Source organism: Lepisosteus oculatus, chromosome 4 (genome assembly GCF_040954835.1).
Source record: "Lepisosteus oculatus isolate fLepOcu1 chromosome 4, fLepOcu1.hap2, whole genome shotgun sequence".
Taxonomy (NCBI): Eukaryota; Metazoa; Chordata; class Actinopteri; order Semionotiformes; family Lepisosteidae; genus Lepisosteus; species Lepisosteus oculatus.
In genome coordinates, this window is record NC_090699.1 from 52197891 (window position 1) to 52220243 (window position 22353).

Here is a 22353-nt window from a genome sequence, read left to right on the forward strand (position 1 = left end):
TATAGGAACTATTGTTTTAAAGGCTTACTGTTTATGCTTTTTGAACTTAAACATATTCTTTCTGTCACAGCATCACCACCAGATTTTTCCAAAAGTCCAGTGAGGAAAACCACAATGATTCAAAAAGGAGGTGAAGTTACCATTGAATGCCGACCAAAAGCTTCTCCAAGGGCTACCTTCTCATGGAAGAAGGGCGGTGAAATTCTTCAAGAAAGTAAGAGGTATGATTCCTGAATTGTATTGATTATACATTTGATACAACTCATACGTTTTCCTTACTGCACAAATAAATTTAACAATTACATAATGCTGCGCTTCATATTCTTAACAGTATATGCACTGTATGAATTCAGATATTGTCAGAGATTATTGAAAAGAATGGTGAACAGGCAAGTGTTACAAGATGAATTTTTAGATTTTAAATCTTCACATTATTCAGGTGCATTCTTCAAATGAAGTCTTGTGTCTAGAGTTGTTATCAAGTATGTCTTGTTGGAAGGAAATTGACATACTAAGAGAAAACCCATGCAAGCACAAGTTGAATTTGAGAAGGTCCTCCAAGTTGTATTTTGCAAGAATTGAAACAAAAACCAGGAGCTGTAAAGATGTAGCACTTAGTACTGTACAAGGCCCATGTGCAATCACATTTTTGTATTTTAAGAGAAGATCTTTCACCAAATATTAAAAAAATAAAAAGCTGAGATGGGCTAAACTAAAACCAGTGAGAAGTACAGTATGTAACATTAAGTAACTCTGTTAGGGTACCTTGGCAATAATAATGCAATAAAGCACTTCCTTGCTTGTGCTTCTTAATCACCAATAACTGTGTCAGGTGCGTAGCTGTGTCAGCATGTGTACACAGATTAGGCAGCAGACAATATGAAATGATGGGGCAGTCAGAAAAGAGGGCCCCAGTGGAGGGATCAGCCTGTAGGATGGAAAAGGTGTCGTTAATGGTCCTGGGGATAGAAAGTGTGTTAGGGTGGAAGGGAAGCACCAAAGGACAGCAGTTGTTAGGCCACGGGTTCCTGGTTGAATTGTTGACTCGGATGAGGGCCCTGTCAAAAACATGGGTGTGGTATCCTCTGTTGATGAAAAAAGAGTACATTTTGAGTGCTTGGTTCTGAAAATCCATCTCATCACTGCAGAGTCATCGTAGCCGAAGGAACTGTGAAAAGAGAGTTTTTAGTGTGTTTTGGGTGAAATTATATGCACAGAAGATAGCTGTGTGAATCCGTGGGTTTGTAATAGACTGAAGTAGAGGATCAGGGATGGTTAATGGATAGGTTTATGTCTAGAAACAGAAGAGTAGTGGAAGATATGTTAACTGTATATTTGAGGAACAAGTGGAAGTTGGTGACATGATGCAGGAAGTGCTCTAACGGGTCATTAGAGCATGTGGGAGCACCGACGCAATCATTGATGTATCGCTTGTAGAGGTCAGGGACGAAGCCAGTGTAGGAAGTAAAGAAGCGTTCTTCTAGCCAGCCAACAAAAACAATGGCATAACTGGGTCCCATTCTGGTGTTCATGGCAATTCGACTAACTTGCTGGTAAATAAGGTTATTGAATAAGAAGGCATTGAGTGTGAGTAACAATTCTGCAAGACGTACAAGGATGTGGGTGGGTGGAATGTGTCTACCTGCTTACATTTCACTGATATACTTTATGATGAATTAAACTCATACACAGTACATATTTAGTGGCAGCATTCAAGGCACAGCCATTTACCAGCAGCCACATCACTCTGCAACTCACAACTGGTAACCCACTGAAGCTAAGCAGGTGTGAACCTTGTCAGTACCTGGATGGGAGACCTCCTGGGAAAAACTAAGGTTGCTGCTGGAAGAGGTGTTAGTGGGGCCAGCAGGGGGGGCTCACCCTGCGGTCCATGTGGGTCTCAAAGCCCCAGTATAGTGACGGGGACACTATACTGTAAACAGGCGCCGTCCTTCGGATGAGACGTAAAACCGAGGTCCTGACTCTCTGTGGTCATTAAAAATCCCAGGGCGTTTCTCGAAAAGACTATGGGTGTGACCCCGGCGTCCTGGCCAAATTTCCCATTGGCCCTTACCAATCATGGCCTCCTAATAATCCCCATCTATGAATTGGTTACATTACTCTGCTCTCCTCCCCACTGATAGCTGATGTGTGGTGAGCGTTCTGGTGCACTATGGCTGCCGTCGCATCATCCAGGTGGGTGCTGCACATTGGTGGTGGTGGAGGGGAGTCCCCATTACCTGTAAAGCGCTTTGAGTGGAGTGTCCAGAAAAGCACTATATAAGTGTAAGCAATTATTATTATTATTATTATTATTATTATTATTATTATTTAAATTTCTTGGAGTTTGTTTGACCCCTTTAATTCCCATTCTTTGACATTTTTCAAAGTCCTCAGTTTTTTTTTTCTGAATGTCTACTGCCTGTCATTTTTCTCTAAACCCCTGGGATTAAACCATGTCAGGTGATTTTTTTTAAAGGGCTAATGCTCATCTACTGTGGGATCATTCATAACACCTGAAGTGGTAGACTTTTTTAATGCCAAAGAGTAGCTTTTAAGCAACATGTGGGAGGGTTTCCAGTAATCTTATTATCCATTTGCCTGTTACAAAGTATTCTGTCACCATATCCACCCCAGTGATTTACAGTATTCCTAGGATTAATCTAGTAATTGACATCTGGAACTAACATTAAGGATGATGTTTTTGACCTAGTAAGCACAGATCCATGATGAATTAAGAGATTGGGACTCCCTTTATAATGCTCACTATATCAAAAGCCCTGCCCCATGATATACTGTAGATACTATATTATACACATACAGTATATATGCAGGTAATTCATTTAAAATTATTGCAATTTACAGGTAATAATTTTTCTTTCTCAGATGGGTCAAACATATTTTGAATGTCGTAATACAGTATGGTGACATGTGATGAAGAGTCTCTCAGGGTTAAATATGTGTAGATAAGGAAATCTGTACCATTTCATAGTGTGGGTAAGAATACATACAGCAGGAGTTTGCATGGCTCAGCTAAAGTATTCTCCTGTCTCTGCTTATGGAGATATAGCTTCTGAAATCAATCACCATTTATCTATACATTTTCAGTAAATCAGCAAACCTGCTCTGGCATGCAAAATGAACTATTGATTAGTCATCATATGCCACAGTAAGCTGTCATATGGAGAAGCAGAAAATAGTGATTACAGTGTCTGCATCTTGACAGTACATAAATATGTCAAAAAGAACGAAGTATACGTGTGGGTATCCAGAGTATATGAAAGTAAATGATATCCCAATGTCCTGGCTAACCATTCTGACTTTGCACAATCTGGCCTACCTAAAGTTCTTAATCCAATTGGTGAAGCAATTTCTCACTTCTTTGTCTGCACTCTGGCTGCAGGTGCAGAATGTCTGTATACTTATACATAGAGCTTTCAGATCCTTCAAAAAGGTGAAAATCACTATCAAGTGATTAATATGATCGGGATTATGATACCGATGTTTGTTTTAATTCTACTGTTTATATAATTCTCCTCTAAAATGGAATCAGGAGATTTTATGTGCCAATTGTGTTAGAAAATGCAGAGGTGTCCAGGCACCTTATTAATAGCAATCAGCTCTGTTACATGAAGCTATGAGAATCCCATGACCTACTGTGCCCCTTTGACTGAACTGATATTCCTGCACAGTGCTTCTCTACTAGTTAAACACGTGGCAACTTCATTTGTTGATTGAAACTTCTTGGGATATAATTATGAAGAGAAAGCCACAGAAACGTGTGGAGAGCACATTTTGTTTCATGTTTATTTCATTTTGCACAGCTTAAAGCTGAAATCCCTTTTTTTAAACACCACAGATCTATCACTTTCACTGAAGGCTACCCCCTGTAGTTTATGCTGCTTTATATTCATACCTTGTTTCATTACCTTTCGAAAATGGCCTTTAATGTTTTGATATAATCACACACGTTACTTTGTGATAAGGCTCGAGTTAAAGATTCATTTCAATTTGAATGCTCCAGTATCTCTTCCCAATACACATCTCAACACCCACCTAGTTCTTTTTCTTTAGTCTTAATTGTCCTACAGTGCATATTTTCATACATGGAAATTGAATCCTTTAATCCAGTCACCTTCCTCCAAAAAGGGTTACCAAGATAATTACTATGACCACAAAATAATTCAAAGCAAACAAATGGTATACAGCATATGAAAAACTAAACAGTCTGTCTTTATACCTGCTTAAGTTTTAGATTATCAAAAGAGTCATTCTTTGTTTAGCAATACTGCTGTCTAGTATGCTCCTTCATAACAAGGTTCTCAAATATCCATGAATGTGCAAGTAGCACAGCAAAATTGTTGCCAATGTAGTGATTCTAAAAAAGTAACCAGAGAAATTTGTTTTTTTTTTCCATTTTTTCCACATTTCAAATTATAATACGAAGAAAGATCAATATTGATAGTGGTAATTTCACAAACATTTTATTTATGTATAGAAGATATTGGTGGCATGTATTTTCTATCATATAATTCTCTCAATCAGGGTGGCTGTGTTAGAGGATGGAAGCCTGAGAATCACCAATGTTACGAAATCTGATGGTGGAAGATACACATGTATTGCCAGAAACCCATTTGGAACTTCGAGCAGCACAGGAAGTTTGGTGGTTAAAGGTAAGCTTTTAAACTGGGATTTTACTGGCTTTTCAGCATGAGCATTGAGAAATAAGAAAAGAAAAAAAAAGAATAACCCAACCATGAAATTGATAATGAAATATATAGTTGTTTTATGTTCCTGCTAGTCTGACAGTAACATAACTCATCCTAAGCTTTGTCAGCTTTGAGTTATTGGCCGTGCGGTTACGTCCAGAAAATAAAAAAATACTTTGGCACCTCCTGGAAAAAATACAATATGTGCTGCATTATTCTAAACCCATTCATTATATCTTTTATTTTGATTTAAAAAAGCTTAGCGTCATAGCATTTTGTAGATTTAACAACTAAATATATCCCTTTTTAATTTATATAGCTTTTGAGTTTCAACTTAATTGCCATGACAGAAATAATTAAATTGGATTCCAAACACTGAAATAAGAGTATGCTCAAAGCAGCGATACTTACTATGCAGTATGTTGGTCAGCTTGCTTTCTTTCCTCTCAATGCTGTTTTCTACCACTAATCTTCCAAGTCTTGTCTCAGCTGGATAAAACAAATGATTAGGTGTTAAAAAACACCTTCAGATTTTTAAAGGTCACTCTAAGTCATCTCTGCTAGACCTCATAAACTATTTATGAGGGACATCTGTTGCTACTGTACATGGACATTGGTACACTACTGTTTAGTTTCTAAACCCCAAACTGATTCCCAAGCTCACATTGAGATTGTACTTGAGACACAATTTTGTGTCCTGGCCAGATATTTATAAATCAGTTAATGAGATTTAATGTTCAGTAGAGGGAGAATGGGTCTTTTGTGTAGGAAGATAAATTTTAATTTCAGTAACCAAAAACCTTATTTCCATACATCTGGAGTCCTTCTCACTGTTCAACAGCTGTGTTCATTAACAAATGATTTAATTGATAATCATTTATAAATATTTACTGATGTAAGTGTGATTTATAATCTCTTACAGAGTCAGTGCACTTCTTGATGTCCAGGTGGCATTTTATAAGAACAATTAGGCTGTATTTTATTATTGTAAATGTTGCAGAGCCCACAACCTATATGTAAAATTAGTTTCTGTCATCTGTGATGTATGAATCTGGGAATTTTAAGAAATGCGTTAATGCACAAAGCATAATTTCCAACAAATGTATTAATTCAGTAAGGAAAACTCTGGAATCTTTGTGTGGAGTGTGCATGTTCTTCTTGGCTTCACATGGGCTTGTGCCAGGTTCTGTACTTCCCAACCTCCCAGAAACATAAATGTCCAGGCTTCATTGGCTATTCTAAAGTGTCCCTTTATCTGTGTCCCTGCAATGGACCGGGCATCCTTTCCAGAACAAGGGAAGTGGTATACTGCAGCCTTCACCAGGTTATGTGTATTTCTCATACTAAATGGCTCTATATACTATACCAAATAATGAATTAAACCAATACATCTAGTACAAGGTCGTGGCGGACCTGGATCCTATCGCCTATCATGTCCACACTTACACCAAGGCCAATTTTCCCAGAAGTGAATTAACCTTTTAGTATGTCTTTGGACTATAGGAGGAATCTGCAGCTTCTGGAAAAAATACATATGAACATGGGGAGAACATACAGTACAACCTTCACTCTGATAGCACCCCAGGAATTGGACCCATTGCCACCATGAAGCAAGGCAGCAATTCTAATCACTGCACCACCATGCAGCCTTATTGAACCAATCATTATTATTAAATCTGATTTAATATGTATAATATACTGTAATTGCTATTTGATTACATTCTGTTCAAAGAACATCAACTATTAGGTGAAGATCCTATTTTACTTTATGACTAATTTGATGCATTTTACAGTATATGAAGCACAAAACCATGTGTGTTAGTGTTAAACTTTGACTTTATATAAGTTGACTATTTGACTATATATAGAAGATTAAATTATAAATCAAATGTATAATGCATGTTGTTCCAAAAGATCTCTCTGCACGTTACAGGATTTTTTTATGTAAGATTTCTAGGTAATAAATTAGCTGTCTAAAGCTATTACTCTCTTGCAGTATTTATTATCAAAGTAGTGCTCAATGTCTAAAAAATGTGTTTCGTTATGTACTCTTTGTCTTTATAGAGCCTACAAAGATCATTATTCCACCTTTAAGTGTTGATGCTACAGTTGGGGAAAGCATAGTCCTTCCATGTGAAGTATCAAAAGACTCAACCCTAGATCCCACCTTCAAATGGTTTTTCAATGGGAAGCTGATTGATTTTAACAGACAAGACCATTTTGAAAAAATCGGAGGAGTAAGTACTTGAAACTCATACTTCACCCTAATGATATGATACAAGCTCTACAGACATTCCATATTGGAGTTAGAGCTTAAACCAGAGAAAGATGCAATCAGTTTCCTTGTGCTCATTCCTAAGAAATGAATGGTCAGATTGCAAATATGGCTTAATCTGTAACTAATATTTATATTTCTAAATTATCATATATTCCTAATCTGAAGAGGTTCTTTTTGGAATACAGTATGTTTACCATGTGTTTACTCTAAATTAACATAAAATAAGTTTATTTACAAAAACCAAAGTCTAAAATAAATTTCTAATGCACTTGCATACATTATGTAATACCAGACCAATCTAAATTTCCAAAACCAGCTACAGGAATTATTTAAAAATGTGGATTTGTCTAGATATGAAGACTAAAAGGGTTGGGTATTTTCCAAGATACAGTAATTAGTAGTTTTGTAAAAATAATTCCTGGTCTAGTTAAAAGTTAAAAGTTACATTTCTCAGGTTTCAGATCTAGTTTTTGAAATACTAACTCATTCAACTTTGAATAATAACTTTGAACAATTTACAGTGCTATTACTCAACAACAAATCACATTTCCTCTTATAATACTAAAGTGCACATATTCAAAATATTAGGAACAAGTAATAGGTTTATTCCATGCTGAAAAAAAGAAGAAAGAGAACACAACGTTTCGGCCGTGGAGCCTTCTTCAGGTGTGAGAGAGACAGGGCAGTAGGCAAAGGTAAAGTAGCGGGAGAACAAAGGTTGGGAGGGAGGAGGAGTGAGAGGCGGGAGCAGGGGACAGAAAGAGAGGCCAATCAAGAGGTGTGAAGTCAGAATGGGTGCAGAGAGGTGTGAAATGAAACTTCCAATGAATGGAGAAAATTTAAAAGAACAGTAATCTGTCGTTAAGGGAAGGGAGAATGTGTGATCCTAACTGCAGAATAATTTTAGTTTCGGTGGTCTTTCTGATGTATGAGTTCAGAAAACCGTCTTTGAGAACACAGACGGAGAGATTAGTGTGGTCGTAATATTTTGAACTAATATTCAAAATATTAGTTGTTTGTACTGGATTTTGGAATACAGTGATCTAAGCATAAATTGTTCTTTCACAGATACAGTAGGTAAATTGTAAGAATGTTATCTCTTGGCATCTTTATAAGGTCTAACTGCTCAATATTGTGGAGTGAAAAACACCAGAAGCTTTATAAATATTTTTCTTCTGTACAGGGTTCTTCTGGTGACTTGATGATCAGGAATATTCAACTGAAGCATGCAGGAAAATATGTCTGCATGGTCCATACAGTTGTTGACAGTGTATCAGCGGCAGCTGACTTGATTGTGAGAGGTGTGCTTACTTGCTGTGTGTCTGTTTTTAGCAAGTTATTTTATTACTTATTTCAGGACACTTATAGAGAATGGTAGTTCATATATTTTTTAAATCACAGTAGCCTCATGATATTGATTAATGAAAAGATAAAGCAAAACCATGTTCCTCCAATCTATTTTTAATGGGTATCTTCTTTTTAAACCATCCAATTATATTCCCTTTCTTTTCTGCAATAAGTGAATTGTGCATGAGACAGCTATCCATTTTATTTTAATAGATTTATTATGAATGTGATATGACTTTGTATGTGCCTGAACGCTTTATGTGTCATATCAGGGCCCCCAGGTCCTCCAGAGGATCTGATTGTTGAAGAGATTACTGACACAACAGCTCAGCTTTCCTGGGGACCAGGTACTGATAATCGTAGCCCAGTTAACACTTACACAATACAGGCAAGGACACCTTTTTCAATAGGATGGCAGGCAGTTAAAACAGGTAATTATACCCTACAATTAATTGAATTTATAACTAAATTCCCATTTGATTATTTGTCTGTGTACCATTCTATTTATACTGTATACATAATGTTGGAAATGTCTGTCCTCTTTTCATCCTAGACTATTTTGTAAGGATTTTATTGACTCATTACCGTTGAACAGTACCATTGAGTTCTTGCGCTGAATTACAAAGTTATTTACCTATAAATCCATTGAATGTGACAGTAATGAAAGTAATGAAAATATAACATTTATTCTAAGAATAGCAATTATTACTGATTTTGAAAAGTTTCCTTAATTTAATAAGCGCCTTTAATAAACCTTTAATAAAGGTTTGGGAAATATCTTATGAAGTTTTCAAGTATTTTTTTTAAGTCTACAATGTGTGGAAGACATTTGAAGACAAAAAAATGTAAAAAGTATGTAAAGTAAATACATATGTATTTCATGATGTTAAATAGTTCAGTTCCAGTCTCTCTTTTAATCATAGTTCCTGAATACATACCTGGAAAGACACTGAGAACCACCGTGGTAGATCTAAACCCGTGGGTGGATTATGAATTTCGGGTGGTTGCAAGCAACAGTGTTGGGGTTGGAGAGCCAAGTGCTCCATCAAAGCAGTTCAGGACAAAAGCAGGAGGTAAGATCTTCATTTCCATGTGACTTAAATGTCTTCCTTCAAGAAAATATGTATTATTAACTGTAGAGCAAAACAATTGTGCTCGTTTCAATGCCCTTGACTAAATATTAAATTACTGTATGTGAGGTACTGTACAGTATGACTTTTGATTCATAACACAACATCGAACTACTGTATATTGAAGTTGTTTATTCTTAGTAGACCAGGAGATTATTATATAACATTACAAAGCAAGATTGTTTTAAATTAACTTCTAAAAACAACCTGAATATTTCTGTAGAATTTCATGGCATTTCCCAATTCAATAGTATGAGCTGTGTTTCAATTGGAAGAGAACAGCTGATCTTGCTTGGTTATACTGTTCTTGTAATCTGCTAAGTGATATACCCCTGACATCAGCCCTGTAGTTTGTTCTCTGTCATTTGCGTGATTATAGAACAGCATGTTTTGAACAGTGTTTCACAGAGGTGCTGTTAAAAGATGATGTTCTGTATAGCTTTTGATGCACATAAGAACCAATTGTTATTTCACATTTCCTTGAGTGCCTTTTAATAATGGTACTTACCATGTAGAAGTAACCTTCCTGGTTACATTTTGATCCTATCACTATCACTAACTTTTTTTTGTATAATACTGTCTCACAACATATTTTATTTTTCAAAAACATCATGCATGATATCTAAGGGATTGTTAACTTTCTATTCCTTTCAATGTCTTTTTTAAGCTTTCTAAACATAACAAATAAAGAAAAAGACATGCCGTTGTCAGTATACTGCAGCTCATAGAAAGGACAAAAAAAGAGGGAGAAATTGCCTATTTGTCCCTACTTTAAAAATGCACATTTGAAATAAGTGATTTGTCAGAGTACTTGTACTTGATCTTTCACATTCCATTAAAAGATTTCTGGAATCACTGGTCTGCTAATGAAACAGTGAAGAAAAGCAAGTGTTATAATGACAAAAGGGAATCCACTTAATGGTTTAGACTAATGTTTCACACAAAACAGTGTGGGTTTCGTGTGGTATACATTAGCAAGCAGAACATTCAGCAGTGACTAATGCATGCTCTCATCGACAACTGCTAGGTCTTTTGAAAAATACTGTTAAGTTGGACAGATGAATTCAAAGAGTCTCCTTTAAATCTGTAGCAAATTGAGAGTTGCTGTAGCAATTAGAAAATGGAATTGGAAATTGTGAGAGTTCTACTACTGTTAGGAATCAATCAAATATAATCATTTATAGTTTTACACTTGGATGATAAATATACAAGATACAATTTTATTTTATATTATTACAAATGTAAGAATATATTTGTGAAATAATCTGCAGTGATACGAAATACTATTTTTCACTCAGGGATTATAAAGATCAGAGTTCATAATTTCAGATTATACCTTGTTGGTTTTATCAGTGTCCTACACAGTAGTTAAATCACAATCATATTCTCAGATACAAGCAAATACACATTTACTACAGTGAACTATAAAACGTGTTTGCAGTTATAGTTTAACTCTCAATAATTATAGTGTGAATAAAGAAGTATAATACTCAAGGACCCATTGGCAAAATGTTCCTTTAAATTTTATACTGAGAATAACTAAACACATTTTATGCTGAGAAGACAGAGCTGCATTGGGTAGGTCCACTGGGTGACTTGGCAGGTGCTTGCTCCCTGCTGGGAGTGTACTGGGACAGAGAGCTGAGGGAAGAGAGAGAGCTTTGCTAAGTATTACTGATGACCACTCTGGAATGAAAAGTCTTTAAAACAGTCTGTGCACAGTCATCTTCTTGGGTCCAGTTGCAAGAGAGGCTGGTGGAAGGAACTTGGTTCATCTCAGCCATATCCTTTTTCTGAATATAAAAGGATACAGTATATTAAAAATCCTACTGTCTTTATTTCTTTGATCAGACAAAAAGGTTCCTGAAACATAAGATTGTTCTTTTACAGGAAGAATATCTTGGGCAGAATTCTGCTCTTTACTGACTTACTCTCTTGGCCTGTCATCTTGGAAAAAGTTTAAGACCTGACTCGGAATGTTTTCAGTAATGTCAGGTTGCCATTACAGTGAGAGAGAGTAGGTGATGATAGGAAGTTAATCAATGAGTTGGGTGCTAGCTTTTAAGGTACAGCATCACAGTCAATGGTTGTTTAGGGAGTTGTCATATATAATCCTCTAACCCACTGTCTTGTACAGCAGAGGAATAGCAAACTTACCAAAGCCAACAGCACAATACTGTATGTCATTAGTATGTTTTCTTATCAGATGAGCCCCTTTAAGGTGCATTTATTTGCTCTGCCCACGCTGCTTTGTCAGGGCAACAGAAATATTATTAGAAATCATGAATAACACTTAATTCTAAGTGTAATAATATGTCTTGCCATTACATGTTTATTTACAGTATATTTGCTTTTGATAAATTTGATCTCACTTAGGGGGAGTGGATCCATATTTTACAAAAGAAAACCTTTATTGTATTATTTTTGAGCATATTGCAGTCAAACAAAACCAACTACAGCTGGTACTATTTTTAGGTACTTTTTGATAGTGCAGGGTATTGAATACATGACAGTACCAGGGTCATTAAGTGCAACTTTTTGCACAATTCATACATCATCTTGCTTAAATGAAGTTGTTTGAGTCTGAACATGATACCCTGCTATTTTATCAAAGCTAGTATCCTGACATCTTTTAAGAAATGTCTGGATAAATTGAATCAGTTAGCTACCACAAACCGAACAAATTATATGGGCTATATGGCCACTGCTTTTCAAATGTTCTTATTATGTAATCTTCAATAATTGTTTTTTCTTTCTTAAGTTCCAGAAATTGCTCCTGCTAATGTCAGTGGAGGTGGTGGAAGCCGATCAGAACTTGTAATTGTATGGGAGGTAATGTGATGCTTTTGAAAAAAATTCAAGAAATTGATAAAGAAAGTCTGAGGTGTGGCTCTATTGACATGACTTACTGTAAATTGAAAAAAAAAATCTAATTAGAGGAAAACCATTCATTTTTTCTCCCCCAACCGTGGTAAAGCTATCTCTTAATATACAGTGCAACTGAAACTTGACACAGTTGTGGGCTATTTAACCTGATGTGTGAAAAATGACGTGAGGACATGATAAATAAAACAATAAGAACATAAGAAAGTCTACAAATGAGAGGAGGCCGTTTGGGCCATCTGGCCCATTTCAGTTAGTAGTTTATTAAGCCAAGGGTTATTCGTTGAAGGAAGCCAAGGTATCAGCTTCAAGCACATGGCTGGGTGGATTATTCCATACTCTCACAGCCCTTTGGGTAAAGAAGTGCCTGTTATGTATTACACGAACTTGTAAATTTAAACATTATTTCCAAAGGTCTGTTAGTAAACATTTCTTCATAAACGTTACAAATAGATGCAAACCAAAAAAAGCTTTGTCTTAAATCAATGTCTTAATAAATTCCTTAAGAGCTTCTAATCCTTTTAACTCCCACCATGGGGTTAATTATGGATCTTTTATGAATAACAATTTGAAGAATGTTTCTTGCTTTCTGCATTGCAAAATCTTTAGATTTCCTCTACAGTATTAAACAGTCCATTTTTTGTGGTTTTTGTTCTTTATCACACAGCCTATTCCAGAAGAGCTACAGAATGGAGAAGGGTTTGGATATGTTGTTGCTTTCCGACCTCTTTACACAACCACATGGATGCAGACAGTAGTAGCTGTACCTGATGCCTCCAGATATGTCTTCAAGAATGAAAGCATCCCACCACTTTCGCCATTTGAAGTCAAAGTTGGTGTCTATAATAACATTGGTGAAGGACCATTCAGTCATGTATTCACAGTTTATTCTGCAGAAGACGGTAGGTTTTGCTTCAGAAATTACTATTTACAGTATACCTCAATTACTTACCTTGATAATTAAAAAGTGCATTCAGTGATTACAAAGTGCATTCAATTATTACATCTTCCAAAGTTCATAAGCCATTGTCCATTCTCAGGAACCTTTTGTTTTCCAGTCTGTTTAGTTTTTTCTCAAATGAATATATCCATTTTTAAAAATGAGATGCTTGCTTAAAAATATTCTGTTAATTATTTTGAAGGGACATCATACTGTATACACTTAACAGACTTTGTATCAAACATGTCATGTCTGAATCAGTCACGTTCACATCTGATCAGTTATGTTTTGTTAATCTTGGCTGTTGTTGTCATTCATGTTCCACAAAATAGAAAGAAGAGAAAAACTAAATATGCAAGGGTTAATTAATTTTAATCCACTACTGTCACCTTGTCCTAACTGGGACCTGGTGAGACCAATAACTCAATAGCTTGGCAACACTCACTTGCTGTCATTTGAGCAGTAGATGTGATTTGAAGGACAATTGCTGATCATTGACCTTTCCTGTTTGCATTATTGTTACAATAATAAGGTGAAATAATGAATCAGCCACATGGGAGAGTAAGACAGAAATCAGATCCAGGTGTAAATGTGCTAAATACATTCCACTCTTCTTTTAAAACCAATGTCATGGTATGTATTTTGTTTTTTTATTTATTGTGAACAATTTAAGAACCTAATGCGGCACCCTCAAGAGTGTCTGCTAGAAGTCTGTCAGCTTCCGAAATTGAAGTGTATTGGGATCCTGTGCCTTGGAAGACCAGTGCTGGAAGAATTCTGGGTTATGAGGTAGGAACAAAATATATTTCTTGCCTCTGACACGTCTTACATGAAAGGAAACACTGACAGAGGGAACAAATAAAATGTTGGACAGTGAAAAATCTATCTAGTTAGAAATTGTATAAAACTCTCTAGAGGCTGAGAATTGTTTTCTGACTTTTTAGCTTTGTATTTCATTTTTTTATTATTTATTTTGTCATAGTACAGACTCAAGAGTCCACAGCCTGTGTTTATGAATGGCACTTTCAATTCCTTTTTAATGCAGCCTCTGTTTCAGTGATCCCCCACTGAAACCTGCAAAAAATGTATCGCTACTCCCTGCATTTGTTTTTCCTACTGTACATACTCAATTTTCAAACATGTGCAACATCATATAATGGAGAGAAAAAATATATTGGCAAACCAAATTACAGCAACTATAAGTACTTCACATTACCAGTTTAAAGAAATTCATATTTACTTAGAAGCCCATGACCTCTGTGACAAAACTGTTATCTTATAAATTACCATACAGTATAGTAGCTGTGTGAAAATCAACACTGAATTACAGCACTTCTGTTAGGATGTTCTCTACTCAGATAAAATGCTGATCTGAATATAATAATAATAATAATAATAATAATAATAATAATAATAATAATAATAATAATAATAATAATAATAATATTAATTGTTTCTTTTGGGAATCAGGTGCTCTTCTGGGAAATTGGTGTAATGGAAAAGGATGCTGAGAAAATCAGGGTGACAGACATATCTGCAAATATTACAGGCCTGAAGGGGAGCACAACATATTCAATAGAGGTCAAGGCATATAACAGTGCTGGAACTGGCCCTTCAAGTGCACCAGTAAATGTCACCACCAAAAAGCCACGTAAGTATATGAGCTTTTAAGAGTGTCTGAAATACAAAAATGAGTAAGTACAGCACATGAGATATACAGTACAGTACAGTATGAGGTTAGGTGAGATTACTCACTATGTCCCTCCAAACCCAATTAGGAAACTCATTCCTAATGTACATTTATTTGATAGGTTGTAAAGATATTGTAAAGGGACTAATTCTGTTTAATTTTTTAGACATATAAGACTAAGACATGAGGTTGGATAATTATCTGATACCAATTATATGAGGACAAAACATAGCAGAATACTTCAGTTAAGAGACAGTCATTGCCTAGATAAATCAGTTATATTGCTCTGTGGGGATTCTGTAAGCCAATCGCAGTTATTAAATTGAGCATGTAAATTTAAGTCTACATAAAAAAAGAATCCAGAGTCAGCAGTTATATGCTATTCTTAACACAGGTTTCACATCTGAAGTTCCTTTTCATAGTTAAAATGATCCAAAATGTATACATTTTACTTTGTTTTGCTTTTCTGAGGTTAAGATTATGGAGTTTTTGTTTATTACAAAATCAATTGTTTATCATCATCAATCAAATTGTATTATTTTTATTTAAAAAATAGTGTCCTTAGTATTTAATTCGCTCTGTGGGATAAGTGACAGAGCTAGATTAAATGTATACAACCCATTCATATTGACCTTAATACAGCTTAATACAGCTTTTGGTAATATCAGCTGTCATGTTTAAACATTAATTAATGAAAACATACAGAAAACACCTTATTGCTTGTTTATTCCAATTGCTTTTGTTTGTAGGAATATGGTGATATTCAGAAGAAAGAAAATCTGAAAAGCGGATCGACAGAATGTATAATTATCAATGGTCAAATTAAACTATGAATCTCACTGCACCACAGAAAATAATACTCTTTCAAATAGGTGCTCAGGGTAGACATTAGAGATAAAGAAGCAATTTAAAAAGAAGTAATTGCAGTGCAGATTGAAAGTATTGATTTCATTTATTAAAGCATGTATCTGTGTGATTTATATTTTAGCTCCAAGTCAACCGCCTGGGAATATTGAATGGAACTTGACAAATTCAAAGATCTTTTTGAATTGGGAGCATGTGAAGGCAATGGAAAATGAGTCAGAGGTGATTGGATACAAGGCAAGTTTTCCAGTTATTGAAAGATCTTCTTTGTTATAAAAAATACCTAAGGTTGTTTACCTTTTTATGTGCTTGTTGAGACCTGCTGAATAAGTGCCCCATACAATCATTTGTAATGCATAATGTTTCTATATTTTTGGTTGCAGGGGCATTTGTTTTTTAACACCAGTGAGTGTCTTTATTTGAAAGTTTCCTGAGATTCTGCAGTGGGCTAATTGATTCATGCATTAAATGTATACAAATTACAGCTGTTCATAAAAAAATGAATATGTTATATTTAAGTGTAATGTTGTATAAAACATTTCTATTCATTTTGCAATATAGAGTGTGAATTTCATTGTCATACCACTGATTTTTCCTGATAATGCAAATGACACCCAACTCATCAAAAGAATGTTGTTTGGCCACACTGTAATTTCAAAGCTCACCAGGATTGACGTTGTTTTGCAGTGTTTTTACATAGCTACATAGCTGTATATGATAGTGACTACTATAGTAACATGGCTTTAACTTAATGAGATGGCACTGCTGCATCTTACCAAAAGAAGTCTAATTAATATGTTTACAGCACCAAGCTATGTAGTGTAAATATATTATTAAACCCATGTTTTGTTTTGATTTTGTTTGTTTTGTTTTGTTTTGTTTTTTTGTCCCATTTTAAGTAGTGTTCAATTTATTGTTTCAAAAATACTTCATGGACATCAATGAAAAAAACTCTTATTCTAAAACTAATGTATTCAGATTACAGGCCTTCTAAAATACAAGGTAAAGTTAAACTGTGGATACTGTTATAATGTGACAAAGACTATGCATTAGGCAATACATTATATGACCTAAGAATAATAAATTAAATGGATTTTGTTGAATATTAACTAAAACCAATGCATCACCCAAACTAGCATATTCAATAAACTGCAGCAGCATATTCAATAAATTGCTTTTGTTTTTTAAAATGAAAACAGCAAAATTAAAGTTGAAACATGTCGAATATGACATATATAGTACTTTATGTTCAGTGTTCTTATCAAAGGAGTGAGATTTATAATTATAAATTAATCATTTATAATTGTTTGCGATTGTAAGCAATTGGGCAAGGAGGATTAAAAAAAAGGTGTTGCTTTCTTTTAAAAAATCACTAATGATGACTTAATTACAATAAACAAAAAGGTTTTTAGAGTTTGGTAGCTGAGGAAGAAAGTCAGCTGTATCTTTTAGATGGTGTTCCCTAACTGGTGTTCCACAGGCATTAAGCCCAGCACATTGAAAAACCACAGGGGTCTGTTAAGCCACCTCTGACAATAATTTGCAATTCATGTAATTTTCCATTAAGCCCCTGCAGAAAAATTTAATAGACTCTTGTATTTGTAGATTCTTCCTCTTTCTTAATAGACTACAATGTTCAGGACTTTACTGGATGTTAAAAAGAAATAGAAATCTTTCACCCATAAACTTAATTGGCATGATATGAAAGGGAGTGGAGAAAAGAGACATGAATGTAGTATCAATAGAAAATTGTTTTTGCACAATTTTAGTAACAACTTAATTGTGCCCCCTTTCTGTATTTTAATGGAATTTGTTGTTTATTTAGAGAGCAGCTTTGTTCTTTGTCTGTTTTAAACAAGCTTTTCTGAAAAGTAGCCTCAAATTAGTTCATTTCACACTGGGCATTCCAGCTATCATCTTACTTTCATGCTGAGGCTTGAGCAACCTAACACTGTGCTGTTGTGTGCTGGTATTGGTAAAACACAGAGAGCCTGTTAATTCTTGTTACCGTTAATGTTAAAAAATGTATTTTTTCCAGGGATTTTAACAGGAAAGTTCTTTAAGGAAAGTAGGTGCTCTGTAGGAAAGTCCCCTAAAATGTAAAATATAATTATTCTGATGAAAGTGAATTATATCGATAATATACTATATTTGAGCACAATCATTAATGTTTCTAAGATATTCATTAACATACTGCTTCAGTTATTGAAGAGTGGTCTCAATGGAGGTGTACCTGCCCGAAAAACTTTGCTGATTGCACTTTCAAATGTTTGCCACTACTTCACTGTGTTATGGATGGCCTTGTAATGAAATTATGTTTCAAGAGGGTCCTTGAGCAATTCCTGCACTCTGACCTGGGCCTCAGTTTCATCACTGTTGTAGGCACTATTTGCACCTTGACTGGATTTGATTGTAAGTTGCTGTGGATAAAATACTTTGAATAAATGTAAATGTAAATCACTGAAGTCCCAGGTTGCGTTCACCACATGATTGCTAGGGAAGAATGCAGGTATTAGAGGAAGACACTGTTTTGCAACATAAAAAATATGCATCGTGGCAAGTGCCTGGTAAGGCCTATGATGCATCTGCGAACTCACATACCTTAAAGCCTGTATTCTGAACTGTGGGGCTTGTTTGTCCCAATGCTTAGCCTAGTGGAGGCTTATGATCTTGTGATGTAATGACAGAAGAGAATGGATATGCTATTTTCTCTACCTGTGAAGCATATATTGTGGATGATTTGTCAATTCACTTTACGTACTATCTAATTCTTGTACTTATTTATCCCAACCAACACACAAAAAATCACAACTCAATATGTAGCAGCTTCACCAACAGAACCTTTTTCCATCCAGGTTGTGTATCGTCAGAACTGGCACAGCAGGACAAATGTTGTAGAGACTAATAAAACATCAGTGGAGCTGCAGCTTCCATCAGGAGAAGACTACCTCATAGAGATAAAAACATTCAGTGATGGAGGAGATGGCAGTAGCAGTGGGCCAATCAGGATTCCAAAGATGTCAAGTAAGAGATTACCTTTTATTTTAAAAAGTCACTAAAAAAGGGATATCAGAGAATTAATTAAACTTTCTACACTAGGGTATGTATCATCTACAGTAGGAGAAGAAATGAACTAGATGATTGGCTCTTAATAATGATCTGCAATATGCACAATTAGTTACAATATAAAACAGTTTTTTTATTTCACAGATTCTACAGTCTGTGGTCTGTGCAACTTGGTAATGTATGGTTTAGTGGCTTACATTTATCAAGAGATTACAGCAGAGAAATCAATGCAATTTCATCTTTGATTAATTAAATTAGAAATACCCATTGAGAAAAAAATATATACTGTAGCTTGAAACATTTTAAGATCTTTTAGATTCCTTCATGAAAAATTGTTTTCTTTTTATGAAATCTACTTTAACTCTACATTATTTGTTTCTGTTCTTTCTTTTAGGCTTAAACTCAAAGGGACTTTCCAATGCTTTTATATCTGATGTCAGCAAACTATCGCTTTTTTGCACAGTTGTGATTTCATTTGCTTCAAGATTGATGTTATAGAATGGAAATTAAAATGAAATGCCTTCTACAGCAAGATTCTCAAGCTCAGAGTGCAGGATATTGGTGATGGTGGTTAAAATGGCATCCTTTCGAAATATCAGCTTTTTAATCTTTTTTTTTGTAAGAAATATTGAGAGAATATTTCTACAACAATGTTAAACTGCCTTAAGAACCAATGCTCTACGTTGGTGTTTTGATTAGGTTCTCTGTAACAAACATTTAAAACTTACAGAATATTTAATTATGCAAGAGAGAGCAGTCTCTGGCCTTCTGACAAGTTAATTATAAGCTTAAGAAGTAGTCTGAATTTATGATCAGTGGATTGGAGTGGAGCTATCCATATTTGTTTTTAAAGATATACATACAGTATATTGATGTTTTTACAAGATGAATAGAAATAGTTTTCCATAAATATGCATTATGCTTTATTTCTTGCTTTCAAAACCTGTATGGAGAGCTTTTGCTTTTAGAACATTTCAGATTGTGATCACAGTCTCTCATGAGTTGGAGCTACACAGTTCTATGACTGACAAAAGATTGTGCTGAGCAATTGCTCCAAGCAAGCATTGAAAACAAGAAGAAATTGAAGGTACCATACACAATACAGAAAGCACCAAGACTTTTCCTGATAAATATGTGTACTGGGTAGCTTTAAAGTTCTTTCATGCATTTAATAAATTTTAGCATCTAGAAACTTCAAGACCAAAACTGGATTTGCCGATCTCCAAGTTTTCCAGTTATACTGTATATATATATATCTTTTATGGCTTTCTAAAGAAACAAAAAAAACTATAACTTTAAAATGAAGTACAATGAGAATTTTGTGGGAAACTGCAGACATACTTACACATCTAACTGTCATGTCAGACTGACTGTCAACTCAGTGTAAGATTATGGGCAGAGGAAAACTTGTGTATATGGATACTTTTTTTTTCTTACTAGTAGTTTGAAAGGCATCAAAAATGAAATGAATGATGTAACCTTATAGTTATCCATATGTGTAATTTAAAATCAGACTAAAATATTATAATAATTTCAGACCCAGAAATATGGATAATTGGAAAATAATTAAAAAAGTATTTTACCAAAGAGAAGATAATTAATAAAGTATTCCAGTTTCTTTAAAAAAAAGTATTAGTGATATGCTAACATTTTTGGATGAAGTACAAGAAACTAAACATATCACAATTTAATTATATGTCATTGTTTTTAATTTAGAGCTTATTTAGGTCCAGTGATGCTATATTGATCAGATTTAAAATGCATAATTGTCAGCAATAATGGTCTGAAAACCCTCACTTGTCAATAGTGTGTAATTAGAAGGAAAAAAAATGCAAGACACCACCTAATTGGTATTAAGTGCACTCTTTCTAATTATCAGAAGAAAGGGACTATCCATTAAAATCCCATAATGTTTACTAATTACATTCCATACAGCTTACAGTTTAACAATTGTAGTCATTTTCTTATTGTAATTGGATTTCAACAAAGGTGAGATAAAATCATTGCCGATACAACAGTCTTTTCAAAAAATAAATTAATGCTTCTCAAGTTGAAACTCAGTATCCTTATCTCATGTCTTAGATACACCTCACTTGTCTGTGCCACATCCTATTTATGTTACAGTTAAATATCTCAATGTATAGATAGAGAAAGCCCAAGTATTGACCTTGATTTAGATACTTGCGATGTCCTAGACTAGACTTTATTGTAAAATACAATGATATTATGTGTCTGGTGCAGGGTGTAAAATTTCATAAAATAGTGAAAATTTAAGTTTTGCATTAGATACCCTAAATTTCAGTGTTCAGAGAAGTGGAAGTAGAAGTTCAGAGAAGTTTTGTCTTTTTAAAGCTAAGCGTACATGGCATTACATGATGATCAAAATAATGTGTTGGTTGAATCTCAAATGAAAGAGCAGGCCTGGAGAAATCTGTTATTCTATTGCTGTTTACAGCTGTATTAATTATCAGCAGCAGTAACATCACTTGCATGCAATGATTACTTGCCTGGAGATGTATCTGAAATGAACATCAATTTTGGGTTTTCATTTATAGCATACATTTTTAGGAATTGTTAATTATGATGTAAAAAAAAGCTTTGCAAGGTTAAAGGTTTTATTTGATTTAAGATGATTTTTGAAAATGTTTGGTAAAAAGTCTTAAAAAAGAAAGTTTGATTTGTTAATGGTGATTATTTTAAATTCATACAGTATGGTTGGTTTAATCACAAATGTTCTATAAGTTGCTTGGGTGCTTTAATACTGTTGTATTAATTAAATACCATAAAGAAGATCTCTGTGAGATGCTTTCAAAACAAAATAAACTATTTCATATTGAAAACAATACAGTTTCATGTTGGAATCGATGTTTTTTTATTTGTATTTTTTGCCATTTAGGTTGTTTTCATATTAATAATGAAAAAAAAACATTTCTTTATATAAACTAAACTGCAAATAATTTTGAACTGAGACATCTTGGGATTTCAAACACCAAATTAATAGTGTTCTTCTAAGTCATAATATCTTTTGTCATCAATAAACCTGGTATTTTTAAACCAGACAACTCTCTAAAAAGCTAATCACAAATGAAAAATTATTCTTTTCAGATTCAGATTTGCTGGGTAACACATTTTTGTTTTGTTTTAAACTCCCTGAACTTATTTATACAATTATTTGTTATAATTGTTATAACAGTTCTACAATTATATTTGTTACAATTGATATGAACTATCCCTTCTAATCTCTTTATAGCCCTTGCAGCTTTAATGATCAGATGAAACTGTTAACTGAAACATTTAATTTTTTATGACACGTAGGTCATTTAAATTTCTATATCATATCTGAATCAGATTTAAGATCACTTTATTGACCATATACAATTTCTTGTATTAGGAATTTGTCTTTTTACATACCCCAACTTGCTCTCCATGAGACACACAGACAGGGA

The 22353-nt window shown here is 34.4% G+C and overlaps 1 protein-coding gene across 2 annotated transcripts in view; it reads left to right on the forward strand.

The window, feature by feature from the left end:
* Positions 1-21739, forward strand: part of LOC102683721 (contactin-4) — a 137083-nt gene extending 115344 nt beyond the window's left edge. For both annotated transcript variants that reach the window (XM_069189364.1, XM_069189365.1), the window contains exons 11-23: positions 71-221; positions 4546-4673; positions 6774-6946; positions 8171-8288; positions 8607-8765; positions 9258-9407; positions 12226-12296; positions 13015-13249; positions 13961-14076; positions 14758-14938; positions 15966-16078; positions 18697-18865; positions 19302-21739. In XM_069189364.1, the coding sequence (XP_069045465.1) occupies positions 71-221; positions 4546-4673; positions 6774-6946; positions 8171-8288; positions 8607-8765; positions 9258-9407; positions 12226-12296; positions 13015-13249; positions 13961-14076; positions 14758-14938; positions 15966-16078; positions 18697-18865; positions 19302-19405 (1868 nt within the window). In that variant the 3' untranslated portion in view covers positions 19406-21739. The remainder of the gene's footprint in view (positions 1-70; positions 222-4545; positions 4674-6773; positions 6947-8170; positions 8289-8606; positions 8766-9257; positions 9408-12225; positions 12297-13014; positions 13250-13960; positions 14077-14757; positions 14939-15965; positions 16079-18696; positions 18866-19301) is intronic.
* The last annotated feature ends 614 nt before the right edge of the window (positions 21740-22353 follow it).